Source organism: Crocodylus porosus, unplaced genomic scaffold (genome assembly GCF_001723895.1).
Source record: "Crocodylus porosus isolate Cpor-Errol unplaced genomic scaffold, CroPor_comp1, whole genome shotgun sequence".
Lineage (NCBI taxonomy): Eukaryota > Metazoa > Chordata > Crocodylia > Crocodylidae > Crocodylus > Crocodylus porosus.
The window spans coordinates 23216503-23230773 of NW_017728914.1; the positions used below are offsets into that span (position 1 = coordinate 23216503).

General features: G+C 41.4%; 2 protein-coding genes and 1 long non-coding RNA gene across 3 annotated transcripts in view; 2 read left to right on the forward strand and 1 right to left on the reverse strand.

The window, feature by feature from the left end:
• The first annotated feature begins 2710 nt into the window (after positions 1–2710).
• Positions 2711–11869, forward strand: GRXCR2 (glutaredoxin and cysteine rich domain containing 2). Its single transcript, XM_019535002.1, has 3 exons — positions 2711–5149; positions 8932–9150; positions 10767–11869. Exons 1-3 carry the CDS (start codon positions 4712–4714, stop codon positions 10941–10943), a joined length of 834 nt encoding a protein of 277 aa, XP_019390547.1. The 5' UTR covers positions 2711–4711; the 3' UTR covers positions 10944–11869.
• Positions 11870–11963: 94 nt separating this feature from the next.
• Positions 11964–14270, reverse strand: LOC109310049. The gene is made up of 2 exons (XR_002101127.1): positions 14238–14270; positions 11964–13499 (listed from the first exon to the last, which is right to left on the reverse strand). It is a non-coding gene; the product is annotated as an uncharacterized LOC109310049 (long non-coding RNA).
• The window catches only part of PRELID2 (PRELI domain containing 2), a 48514-nt gene continuing 48391 nt past the window's right edge, over positions 14149–14271 (forward strand). Inside the window, exon 1 of the mRNA XM_019535001.1 lies at positions 14149–14246. Within this exon, the coding sequence (XP_019390546.1) occupies positions 14190–14246 (57 nt within the window). The 5' untranslated portion in view covers positions 14149–14189. The remainder of the gene's footprint in view (positions 14247–14271) is intronic.

Below are 14271 nucleotides of genomic sequence, written 5' to 3' on the forward strand. Positions count from 1 at the left end.
GCGCACCATTCTGGGGCTGCTACCACTGCTGTGTAGCTGCCGCCAGCAGGGATGCCAATGAGGGGCTTCAGGATACCACGCCAGGGTCACCACTGCCCTGTGGCTGGCCTCAGGCTGGCCTTCTAGTGGTAGGGCTCACCCCAGAGCAAATTGGTTCCCAGGTTGCATCCACATGTTTGTTACTGCGCAGCAACTAATCCTGCTTAAATTTGCTACCTACAAGTGAGATTGAGGGGTTTGACTGCATAGTGAGCACACATGTAGAAGCGCACGCTTACTGTGTAGTAAACTACGCTAGTGCGCAGTAACATATCTCATGTAGACACACCCCCATTCCTTCTCCTTCTCCACTGATAACTTCATCTTCATATGGCTAATACTGAGTGCCTTATTTTTTCTGAAATAGTTTCTCACTTTCTCCACTCTTTGCCACTTCTAGTAAAACCACTGCCCTCCCTGTGTCAAAAGCAATTTCTGATGCCTTTGTTTTCATTTCCACACATGCAAACTGCGCCCAAATTCTGACAATATTACTGCACATTTCAATCTTTTCTTTTTAGTCCTCTAGTTAATATTCCTGAACATGGCCTGATACAGTGCCTTATTTTTCATTCTCAGGGTCTCTTCCATTCTGGCTTCCTTAGCACCTGTGGAGTCCCTCCTCCCCTTTTGATCCATCAAAAACGTCACTGCTAAACTTATCCTCCTCGCTTATTAACCTGAATGCTTTCAGTCCCTCCTGTCCCACTGCACTAAGTTTAACATTCTTGTCCTTGCTTTCAAGCTCCTACCTTGCTTCACTGCTTCCTTTGTATCCGACCTAGTATCTTACCACATTACCCTGTGTCCCTTCTGCTTGGCCAGTGATGCCAGTCCACATGCTTCGTTTCTTTTCTCCTACAGTCTTTCCTAGGCTTTTCTTCATGACTCCCCTAATGAACAGACTAAAACATCCAGTGGGGCTGATTCTTTCCGGGGTTTTTGAAGCCTATTATATTTGGCATAATAATATTTTCAATCCCTCTCTATTAAACCTCCTTACTATTGCAATGACTGTGAAAAGTGAGTAATGACTACTTAAATCAATACAAGCTTTAACTAAGCTCTGCAGTGACCATGCAGTCTCATTTCCCATCCTATCCTGTACTGGGAAGTTTCTATTGTTGGAAGATAACTGGAGTTTCAGCCTTAAGAAACATGAAGTAAAACAGGGCTGTCCAGCTTCTGAGCAGCTGGGGACAGCACGCTCTGGGGGCCACAGATCTGGGGCCCTCCTGGCTCTCACTTTGCAGTAGCACCCCCCCTGCTAATTACATAGCATGGGCATCCTGGCTGCTCTCCCCCTCTCCTGGCTGTGTGTACCCTGTAGGTTGCCCAGTGCTCCCACACCTGTGTGGACAGTCCAGTCCAGTCCAGTCCAGTCCCTTCCTACTCCCCCCTCCCCTCCTGGGCATGCATTTCACATGGGAAGCCCCTCCTTGCAGCACAAGAAACCTGTCTCCTCCCCCCCACCCCAAACCACATGTGCAGCTCCCAGCCTCTCGCACCGCACACCCACAGCATGAGCATCAGCCCCCTTGTTTGCTGTGCCCTCAGGTTGGGCACTTCAGCTCCCCCCAGTCCATGCAGCAGGAGCAACTAGAGACACAGGGAGTAGTGGTGGCTGGGTGAGAGGCTGTAGTCTCACCCTTTGGGAGCTTCCAGTTGGATACCCCTTATGTAAAATATACTGCAGAGCCAAAGCACCTCTGCTTACAGTAGCATTGCTGCTGTGTTTTAGGATACTGTGGTAGTATGTTGTAGTAATTATTGTACTGACTTATGATAAGTCCAGTAAAACCAGTCTGACACATACCCAAGTGCAGCATCTGTGCTGTTGTTGGCAGGTTTCTGACAGCCATCCTCACGCTGTATAACAGCTCATGCTTCACCAGCTGATACTGCAGGTTATGTCTGTATGCTGACTGGCAGGAGACATGCCTTTATATTCCTCGGCTGGAGCCAGGAAGGGGTAAGGGTTTGTAGGAAGACCTAACAAAATGTAATCTTCACAGTACAGCTTTATACTTCCTTGTACAAGATTTAATTTGCAAATGCTGGCCTGAAGTTTTTTTAAATATTTGAGTAGCTTGAGGATGCAGTTAAATATTTTATTTATAATATTTCTCCTTATCTGCACAGTGATAGAGAATAACAGTAATAAGTGTGTATTTCAATAAGTGTGAGATTTACTATTGGGCACTAGGGCCAATGCAACAGGAGTCCCACTGATGCCCTCAGAATGGGGTTTATGGATTACATGTTGTACTGTATGGACCCTTTGTTGTGGGAGGTGGGATTTTTACTTTGTAATTCATACGTGGCCTGGGAAGTAGGGATTCATAGGTCCTTGTGTGGTTTTCTTGTACTAGGATGAAATTCACCCTAACTATATCATGGGTTACATATGTCACAGATGCACCAAAAAAAATATCCATTGACACTAGAGAGAATGAGAATGTGATAAACCCATTCCTAAAACAAAAGGCCATCATGTCTTTGTGGCTTACTTAACTAGGCAAATATAATACTCTGGTTGGAAGCCATTTTGAGCTCATGCAGAGCAGACTGTTAAAGAGAAAGTGCTCATGTTGTCCTTTCATGGATACTTAACTTTTATTTCCTGTGCTGATAGTCTCATAATCTAAACTAAAATTCATTCCAAATAAAAGTCTTGGAAAAGTACAATCCATGTCAAATTAATTAGTTTGTTTATCAGAAGGAAGCAGTAATACTGAGGGGCAGTTTTTATAGGAGATTTATTAAACATAAATGCAGCTGGAACTGAGTTGCATTCTTACCTAACAAATTAAATCTGTGTATATGAGGTAGGGTTCAATGCTGGGATGAAGATGACTAGAATCCTTATCTTTTAAACTTGTAATGATATATGAAGAACATGGCTACTACATATGGTTATGGTTTGTAGCCCTTGTGAAGAAACGGGCTTGTGAACCAAACAAGGGTTATATGCAGCTATGGCAAATCTGCACAGGACCACTGAGGTCCTCCAGTTGAGTGGAGAAGCAGCACCCCTTTGAAGCAAAAGCTGTTGCAGGTAGCTGTGTGGGTCACCCTTTATTTGGCAACTTGTTGTGAATTCTGCAGGCTGCGAACCACTCAGATACAAATGATCTGGGTTTTACTGTATTGGCTTCTTGCAAGAGCTCAGCAGTCTAGAGGATCTAGAGAAGCATTTGCCAGAGTACACGAGGGCCCTGCTGTACAGTTTTCTTCAGGTACCCTATGAATGCCTAGTAATTCTTCAGTACGTAGGTCCCTGAGCTATCTTCAGAATATTACATGAAGTTATTCTTTTAATAAACATAGCATGGGAATCTATTTAGTTTTATAAAGCCTGCTTTTTCAGCTATAGGAAAGTGACCTGGGTAGGCTATAGGTAGAAAGCTTAGTTTAAGCACCACTCGATGAAATCACATTTAATTATGATAGCAATTTACTATAATATTAGGGATCCTAAGCAAGACAGCAGAAAGACTGAATATATTGCTCTGTGTATTTGTGATAAGTATGTATTATGGGATTTTTAAAAGCCAGATGACAGTTACTCGACTGATGTATTATTCCACTGAACATATGTGACCCCTTGAAATGAAAGAAAAACCTATATTGCACAGCTGGAAATGGGAACAGTAAGGCTAATACCTGTTTTAACAGGGCAGTTAAGTGCATGTCACCAAGGCATCAGTTTCTGGGCAACAGACATAGATCCTTAACAAAGCCTTAGCAGAGTCACTACTAGTTGCAGTACCGATGGAGAGCATCATGAGCATCAGAGAATTAAAAGTGCTTGAGTTGGAGGCTAGATTAGGACTCCTATCAGATACTATAGATCTTTTCTATAGTAACCAGAATCTTGTAGTTGAAGTTGCCACAAAAAAAAATGTATAGCAGTTGTGGCAATTGTTGTTTTTCTCCATTGAGGGAGAACAGAAGAGTCAAGCCATTGAGGACACAGAGCCTGATCCTCTACTGCTTTGCATTTCTCATACCATAAAGTGAATAAATAGGAACAGAAGCATTTTGCTCAGTGGCAAATAACTGCAGGGCAGAGAGAGTCAAGCCTCTTGTGTCCCTCTCCAGGAGCGATTGCCTTTAAAAATAGAAAAGCAAAATCAGAATGGACAGAAGGCTCAGAAAGCCAATGAGAATTACAAACAGGGATTTAAAGATAAAGAGAAGATCTTAATTAGATCTCGACCAACCTGTAGAAAAACACATTTGGATTAAAATGAAATAGAGCTTTGTATTTAGGTTTTCAGAGCAGGCATGGTGAGGGGAATTATTTATGTTTGCCATTTGTGAAGGTAGATTGCTTTTTCTGCAAAACTCTCTTTTTAACTTTCAACCTTTTCAGAACACTGCTAAAAGCTGCTGGTAGGGGTGATTCTGATCACACTATATAAAGGAAGTGTTCCCGTGGATAAAAAGCAGGCAGCATTTCCTAGTTTAATATCATCCTTCCCATGTTAACTCCTTTTCACATTTGTAAACGGACCCATCTAGTGTTCAGGGGCATGCAGTAAACCTTGCCTTATATTTCACCACCACAATTACATTCCTTTTTGTGAACATCCATCAATATTTAATATAGAGGTGTCAGCTTGCCTGTAACGTGAGGACCTAATAGGCACCCTGAATTATACATCGCATGGTTGGGGGAAACCAAAGTGACTTTTCTTATAAACCCAAAGTTCTCCTGGCTGAGGTGATTTCTGGAAGCTGCTACGTGAAATCCATATCAATGGATGATCCTCAGAAGAAACTTAGCCAGAAGCATGAGGGAAGACCCCGGAAAGTGAGATTCAGAATATCTTCTGCATACAGTGGTCGGGTGTTAAAGCAAGTCTACGAAGATGGCCAAGAACTGGAGCCTCCAGAGAAAGAATATTCCCACCGCTTTCTCCACCGCAGCTTTGAGTCAGGGGACCATTTTTATGGGGCTGGAGAAACATCCAATCCCAGGTTTTATTCTTCAGCCAAACTGACTGCCCAAAGGATCAGTATATTCAAAGAGGACAACAAGTACAGTATAACAAGTAACTCTCCTCTCTTCAGTGATTACCAGACAAGTGATAGTCATCATAAGGTAAGTAGTATTCACTTTAGATTTACAAGCTGACCAGAAAATGGTTTGCTTTTAGAATATGACATTTAGACTCTTCCAATTTAATCCAATGGAGATTCAGTTCAGATCTAGTTAAAGGCATAATGGTCAAGTCTTCAGATATGTGCCTCTAAGTCTGCAGGTATGCTTGCTCTCACACATATGTGCCAGTTTTCTGTTCAGTTCTAAATGATAGTATCTGCGCATCACAGTAGGGCACTCGGCGACACAAGAAACATCTGGTTTATACAGCTCACTTTTTCACTCCTCCCCTCCCCAGTGAGAAAATGGTTTGTGTGGTTTAGTGTTTTGTTAGTTTAAAAAAAAATATATTTACACAGGATTCTGTATTTACCTACTTGACAGGCAGGCAGATATAAAAGACTATTTGCATTGTGGGTGAAAATGGCACATGAGAAGAGGCTAAATTGAATCTGTTTAGAAAACATGGCCTAGTGCCTGAAGTAATTAGCAAATGATTGTTAATCAAATTTAGGAAAACGTAATGGATGTGTAGCACATCTTTATTGAATAACTGAGTTGCTGTACCTTGGTGATAGGTGCTGGGACTTAGACTGGGATCTTCTAGTGAACTTGGAAGATCAAATCTAGATATACCAACTACAGAACAATTTATACATAAATCATGGTATAGTAACTTTTGTAATAACATAGATATATTAAACTGGAAAGTAAGCATCTACTAAGCAGAGTAGAAGCAACCGATATAGGGATGTAGGTTATAGCCATGTTGGTCTAAGGCCACAGGCAGACAAAGTTCTTTGGGTAAATCTGATATCTTTTATTAGACCAACTACATAGTTGGAAACATTTTTGGAATTTTTTTCCCAACTATTTAGTTGGTCTAATGAAAGATATCAGATTACCTAAAGACCCTTGTCTGCTGATGCAACGGGTATACACCTAAAATTCAAAAGTGCATGCAATAGAAAACAAAGCTAAAAATAGGTGAATGGGGTTAGCCAGTTTGGTGGAGTGATATTATGATACAAAGACTTCACTGTTGGGCTACTGCTTCAAGTTGATAGTAACCAGATATTATTACCATCTGACAAGGCTTGAGCGGGCTGCTGTGAGATGATTTGGTAACTTCAGTTCAGTTTTTAATGAACAGGAATGCACCTAGTCCTAAGCCAAGCATAACTGGCATTTTTGCATAAAGTGCCAGGACATAATGGACCTACGGACAGAAATATGTTCTCAATCCTTTGGTGTTACTACCTGTGCTGTTCTGTGCATAAAGTGGGAACAATGAGTCTCCACAGTTGTCAATCTGCCACTTTCATGATATAACTCTATTTAACAATGAACAGGGAAGTATTTAAAAAGCGCTAGAAATTATTTCCTATGGACAAGGTTGAATACATCATTTGTGTTGTAAACACGCATTCATACTTAAGCAAAGTTGCGCGTATGAATCCCATACTATTGAGATGAGCAGTATAAAATCCCATGTCATCAACACCTAGCTAATGCATGAATACTCTACAACAGTGAATATTTACCCAATGCAAATGGCACCTTAGTGTATGTCAGGGCACCTGGACACTAATCCTGGTGAGACGATTTACTTTTTCTGTGTTCTTGGACAAGTCACCTAATCTCTGAGTCTCAGGGTCCGCAATGTTCTCTAGGATCAGTTGTCACCCTGCTCCTAAGGTAATTGGTATGCTACAAAAATCCATTCAGGACCTAGTGAAATCACATTGCATCATAAATATATGGCCTTTAAAAGCATTCAGCAAATGGAAATGGTTTAAGCCAATCTGAATTTTTCATGCTTCTACTGGAACAGGAAAGGGTCTGCCAGGCCATCAGTGTAGCTTCACGGGCTGATTTATATCACCTGGAAGCCTGGCCTGGTATCTTCTAAAACTGCAGCATTTCCAATTACTTGGCATTCTGACATACATACTTAGAGTGAAATATGAACACAATGTGTAAAACAATAGGCTAGGGAAGCTGCTATATGATACTCTGTAAAGAGATACGGGAAAATGGAACAGAGGAGGAAACTTACTGCTTTCGGGAAAGTGTATGACCAAGAAGAACTTTAAAAACAATAGAAAAAACTAAAAATTCAAGCAGTAAAAAAACATTTTAGACTTGCTTCTCTTCCTCTTCCATCTAAGAATTACAATCATTTCCCACTTGAAGAAACAAGTAAATATTTGTATGCCCAAGGATAACTAGAAGGGAGGCATAGAAGGTAAACACTTGTCTAACGATGTCTCATACCTGTTACCTCAAATGAGAGCATTACACTCGACATGAATAGGAGCTGCAGGTACACAGCAGACCTGAAAAGCAAGGCCTAAGTGATGTAGTTCCAGTTAAGTGATGTGAGAGATTGTAGTAGAGCTGGGGAGAGAACCCAGACCTTTTTACAGGATGTCACATTCTTGAACCATTAGTCTCGTCTCCTTCTTATCACTTGTGATATGAATGTTTAACAAATATTTAGATTCTGGCAGTACACTGACTGCATGAGCAAATATGGGAGCCATTAGGTAAATTGGGTGTCAGAACTTGAGAAGGAATATTCATTAGGCCGTGAATTATTCCTGTATATGCTTGTAAGAATGTATCTTGGCTTGAGTGAGTGCTCCAAACTATCTGTTCATCCACACTTCTAATTGTACAAAACTAAGCTGGAGAAAGTTAAAACTTGCATATTCCCTCACTGTAACTTTGTACTTACACTTTTTGGGCAGAACCAAGACATGAAAATACACTTGGACATATGTGAAATTGTGGGAAAATAAAGTGAAGACTTCTCTGTCTACAAAAACTGTAGATCCAATTTTCATTGATTTCATAGACATCAGGGCTGGAAGGGACCTCGGGTGATCATCGAGTCCAGCCCCCTCCCCCAGGGGCAGGAAGTCAGCTGGGGTCATAGGATCCCAGCAAGATAAGCATCCAATTTACTCTTGAAGGTGTTCAATGTAGGTGCTTGAACCACCTCCGATGGCAGACTGTTCCAGACCTTGGGGGCTCGGACAGTAAAGAAATTCTTCCTTATGTCCAGCCTGAAATGGTCTTGCAGAAGTTTATGATCGTTCGACCTAGTCATCCCTTGGGGCGCTCTGGTGAACAAACGTTCCCCCAGATCCTGGTGGTCACGCCTGATAAACTTACAGGTGGCCATCAGATCACCCCTGAGCCTACGCTTTTCCAGGCTAAAGAGTCCCATGGCTCTCAGCCTATCATCATAAGATCTGTTTTCCTGACCTCTGATCATGCACGTGGCTCTCCTCTGGACTCTCTCAAGCTTCTCCACATCCTTTTTGAATTGTGGAGCCCAAAACTGGATGCAGTACTCCAGCTGCGGCCTCACCAAGGGCGAGTACAAGGGGAGAATGACGTCCCGGGATTTGCTCTTGCTGTGTTCACCTTATGTAATGGATTACTTCCACATGGGGCTAAAATGAGAAGATGGACTCAGAGGGCTGTTGGATGCTCACTGAAGTCAATGGAATACTCTCACTGACTTTGGTCTTAGTCAGGGCCAGATTTTCAAGTGCTCAACATCCAGAATCAGGACAAGGATTTTCAATAGAGCATAGCACCTCAGTTTGCTGAGCTTTTCTAAAAATCTGGCCAAAATGTGTTTCAATTGCAGGTGAATTGCATATTGAGAATTTATGGGTCTTAGTACCCCAAAAGAGCAAAGTCTACTGCTACCTTTGCCTTGTATGATGCCTTTGTACAGCTGATGTGCTCATGACTCCTGTTTACAGCCTTCACCCATTTTAGATTTTGGTAAGATCATCATCTACACCAACAACCTGAAAATCATCCGTGCACCAACAGACAAGAAAGAGCTGGTGAGGAAAATCATCCAGAATGAGGGCCTGAATGACTTCATGTTCCGAGAAGGGAAAACGGGAGATGCTGAGCCAATCAATAGGCATTTGAGAGATGCAGAACGGCACTTTGCTCACAGTCAGCGTGGACAGGTAAGGCAAAATAGGTTGCAATGCTTCCTCCCCACACTCCCCAGGGTCCTGCCCCAATCCTATGCATCCACGTCAGCTGGGGGGAGAGGGTGATCATTGTTTAATAGCACAATGCCTCCTTTTGCACGAGAAGAATATTGTCTTTCCAATAAGCCAACAGGACTTCCACTGAAATGTATGGAAACAGACTCAGGTCCTAAATCCCTATTCCACCTAAGGAACAAGAGACCAGGCCACAAAATTTATTCTCACTCTCTCACGCGAGCATACAGAGAAAAACTACTATAGAGCTAAAACAGCCCTGAAATTGAAACTGAAGTACTTTCGTATCAGCAGAAGTATTTCAGAGCGAGGTCAACCATTTCTTTCATGGGTCATTCTTTGCCATATTACTGGTCACAATTCCAATTAGTTTGATCTTAATTGGATCCCAATATATAGTTTTGCTGTGCAGTGAAACTCCAAAGAATTACAACTTTTGCAAATCAGTAACTGACCTTTTATGCTTGATGTAGGCTTACTTACATACATTCTTCAACAGAAAATCTACTTATAGCTCAGATATATAAGCACACAATGAGAGTGAAGACTGTATCTTCTCTGAAAAGTCTGAGGCCTACCAAATAACTAGTGATCTAGGTGCCCACCCTCAGACACTTTAAGAGGAGATTAATTTTTTTGAAGGGGATGCTAAGTATTATGGTGTCTTCAAAGTGTCTTTGGCTCTCAAATCTATCACACATACTGTAGCACAGAATTTATTTATGTAGAAATGGATATGGGAAAACTAGTTTTCAGCTGCGACCAAGTTAGGGATTTCAGTTCTAAATGTGAATAGGTTAGAGGGCCACCTTAATGTTGTTTTCATAGTTATGTGCATTGGAAGTCCTCAAGTTGGAGTCAACATAGCATAAAAGGGAGAAAACTGTCATAAGGCATTGCTTTTGAATAACTTATCAAGTCCTGAGTTCTCTACAGAGTCCATGTGTTATAGTGAGCACTTGATGGAGCTGAAGGTCTTGCGATGATGATTATTTTTGGTTGTGCAGAGTATTTTATGGTAATTCACTTTAATATATATATTGATTACATTTGATATAATGAATATTTATATATGTGAAGGACATCTGTGACATTGGAAGGTGTCCTGTTAGTGTCATTATAAGTTGAAATAAACCCATTTGCATTTTCAGATCACTTCACAGGCACCTAAAGCATGCATCTGCCACCAATCTGCATCTTGACTTAGGCCCTTGAGTTTCAACACTAGTTCTGTAATATTGTGTAAAGGAGAAATACATGGATGCAAATAACTGAACTTGACATCAAAAGGATGAAATTTTGCCACAGTATATTTTTCTGTTAGAAAGTATTTAATCCTGTCTTTGCAAAACAGTGCATTCTGATAAGAAATTTGAAAGAGTGCCTGGCACACCATATTGGAATCCAAGCCTAGGGGGAAAGGAGAGCGTGTTTCAATGCTAAGAGCTGTTGTACAGACCACAAAAGGAGTATTATTCCCTAAACTGGGCTCTCCTGGTGAGAGTTCTGTGTTTGTCACTAATTTGGATGTCAGATGTTAAGTAAAAGACTTCTGTTTGATCCTTTTGTTCCAGGGAGGAGACATAGAGCGCCGCTGCTCCCTGTGCAAAGGATCAGGCTCTGCCCCCTGCTCTCTGTGCCATGGAAGCAAGTTTTCGATGTTGGCTAATAGATTTAAAGAGTTCAGGGCTCTCCGCTGTCCTGCTTGCAATGAAAATGGCCTGCAACCTTGCCAGATCTGTGCTGCATAATTGTATCTCAGCAGCATCCTACTGAAACCTCCGTCTATGTTACTTGTCTTCAATTAAATAGTTGTTGTATAACAACACAAGGTTATTAAAAGTTGGCAAAGGTGTACATGCAAATCTATCCCTATTACTTCATTTACTTGTCTCTGATTTGGTACATTCACCTGTTACATCTGTTAATGAAGGTAGGCCCCAATCTTGCAAATGCTAACATGTAGTATTTAACTTCACATGTTGGAGTAGTCCCATAAATCAGAGAATCTACCTACATGCTTCAAGTCAAGCCCATGTGTAAATGTTGACAGAATCAGGGCCTGTAATTTGCTGGGGTTAATACTGTCTATTTCTGTATACACATATATTGTGCAGCACAATGAGGTCCCAATCTTTGGGGGTATTAAGCACTCTTGTAACAAAATAATAGTAACTAGTAACAGACATAGCAATGCCTTAAGCATGTAAATAATTTGTTGAACTGAAAAACAACAGTGTAGCAATCTTATAAAGGCTGCTGTCAAGTTTAAAATGCTGAACATACAAACATTGCACTGTATTTTGCAATTAAATCTATATTTATTCCTGCAGTGGTGCATGTATTTCTAATAGATGTAGCTTATTTCAGTTCTACTTCTATGTTATACAGAGATTCTTTTAGCATATAATTCAGGTAGCAGAAACTGTTTCCAAGTCTAGAGTCATAATGATAAATGATCACTGTGAAACTTGAAACATAAATAAATAGAAAAACCAGAGAGTTTTATATGTTGGTTCTGATTTGTGCTGACCCACATTTCCCTTTGATGTCAGTGGGAGTTCCAGGTGCTCAGTACTTTTCAGAATCAGACTGTTGATGAATAGGGCTCCTGATACCTATTATTAATCTGGTGTTGTAATTTGCAAAATGCAAACTCTAATTAATTTCAATGAAGCGGCAATGTTGAATACTTAGCAGGATACAAGTGGCAGCATGGAACACAAGGGCTTCGTAGAGTGGCAGTCAACAGGGGAAATTGTTTTTTTTTCCTTCAAAGCCTTCTGTTTATTACATTTGATATTCATGGGCAATGTTAATGCAGGTTTAACTTCCATATTACCTCTGAGATCCTGATGAGTTAAGAGACTTCTTACATGCTGTACATGCTGAGGTTGCAGGCTGAGACAAGGTAATTTATGGCCAAGTTTTCACTTTGGTAGGTGTACATCACAATTTTTTTCTGAGACATCTAGATTATTTGTAAAAAAATACATTTTAGTTTTCAGGCTCCTTTAAAGGCTGTAGTTTATATAGAAGCTTTGTTTTCCCCAAGTGCTTTATACTATTTGATTTTTTAATGTAGTGCAAGAGTCCTGCTCTGTGCATGAATACGAGGGTAGATGAAACTCTTAAAGTTTGTAAAATTTTTGTTAGTTAAGTTCCTTTTATTCAAAATTTGATTGGTTTTTCATTTAAAATTTTGCTAGCCTCATTTGATATTTCACTAGCTTAAAATGAGTAAATGTAACAATGTAATTTTTCTGCTTAGGGATTTAAATGCTTACAATAAAATTAGCTGAAAATATAAATTTAGAAAGTCAGTATTTTATTGCTGTTGCTTCTCATTAAACAGATTCCTTCTTCAGCACTGTTACCAGTTCTTTATGCCTCTCCTTGTCAATTGTCCCCATTTATCCTGACACTCTCCTGTAACAGTTTCATGGTTAGAAACACTAGGCATAATGAGCTCTACCCTTTACTTACTCAGGCAAAAATCCCATTGACTTCAATAGGAACTTTACCGAATTAAAAATTAAGGACTACAAGATATGTTTCAGTGTGCATTGCAAATAAGACAGGTATGTGAGTGACACATTGTAAAATTCAGCACCGTGTTATATTATTATTTGGGTCTGATTCTTTTTTTTTTCCCCTTTCACATTAATTCAGACATTCTTGGTTGTACACTGCCCTCAGTAACTTAGAATATTATCTTACCTTACTCAGAAACGTCACTGAATATGTTGGAGTTTTCTTAGTAACATCACATTTAGAGCGGACAGAGTCAATGGGATTATTTCTGCTATTAGTATTTCTATTTCCATCGCATACAAGCCTGTCTGGACCGTGGTCCCTGGCAGTAGGTCAAGTGCGTACTGTGCTAGAGAGCTCTGAACTACGGGAAGACATGAGTTCCGATTGTGGCCTTGTTTCTAAATTGTGCTCTGACCTTAGCAGAGTCCCTTCACCTCCTAGTGCTTCTGTTTCCTTTTGTCAGTCTTGTCTACTTGCATTCGGCCCTTCAGAAAAGGAACTTTCTCTTGCTGTATAATTATGTAGTGTATGGCACTGTGTCGTCTGGATCTTCCCTGGAGCTCCTAGAGGTTATCGTAATATAATGACAAGGAAAGCTGGGGAGGGGGCAGGGATCATAGATGTAGTTATGTTTGCAAGACCTTTGTGGCATGACTATAAACAGAGAAAACAAGTGCCCGTTACCCCCTCTGTTCTTCAACCTTGCCATCATCACAGGCTGAATTAATCTTGCACAGCTGCCCCTTTGTCGGCTACCAGAGAAGCAGCCTCTGCAAAGATGAAAAAAAAAATGTAGTTACAAACTGAACGTATTGCCTGGTTGCACAAATTGTGAGCAATACGTTCATCCAGTGCAAAGTCACGTCGATTCACCTTTCATTTCGGGATGCCGCACCACAGTTATAACTGACCCATAGCAGGATGTGCGGTGAAATACTCCTTTGAAAACTTAGTACTAACTTAGTAAAGAGGGCACCCAAGAGGGGCACTTTTTAAATAGGTTTTCTCAGGCATTTGACAAGTCGGGGAGGTCAGCAGAAAGAGGCCACACGCTGCACATCTGGGGAGAAGCTCGAAGGCAATGAGGACCGTGCTCTTCAGGAAGCCATTTCCAGGAAAGAAAAGTGGGTAACACCCGACTCTGGGTCTGCTGGTGCCATCTATTGAAAAGAGCCGAGGAAGAGCAGGATCCAGGCTAGGACGGGCTGACCTCGACACCAGGGAGAGCCCTGGAAAGGCAGAACTTCCATAGCAGGAAGTGGGACCACGGCTTTTCCGCCAGGAAGACCCTAATAGGTTTTGTCAGGGAGAGGATAATAAGGCACTTCTTGAATAGGGGGTAATTTATCCTGATTTCAGAACAGCTTTTCTTGAGGGGGAAGGGGCGGGGCTGGGCAGGGCAGGCGGATGTTGGCAGGCCTCGCTCGGGCCGCGGGGCGGCGGCGGAGGTGGTGGTGGACATGCGGCAGGTTTACAAGTATCCCTTCGAGCAGGTGGTGGCCATATACCTCCGCAAGGTACCGGGGCCGCCCTTGGGCCGGG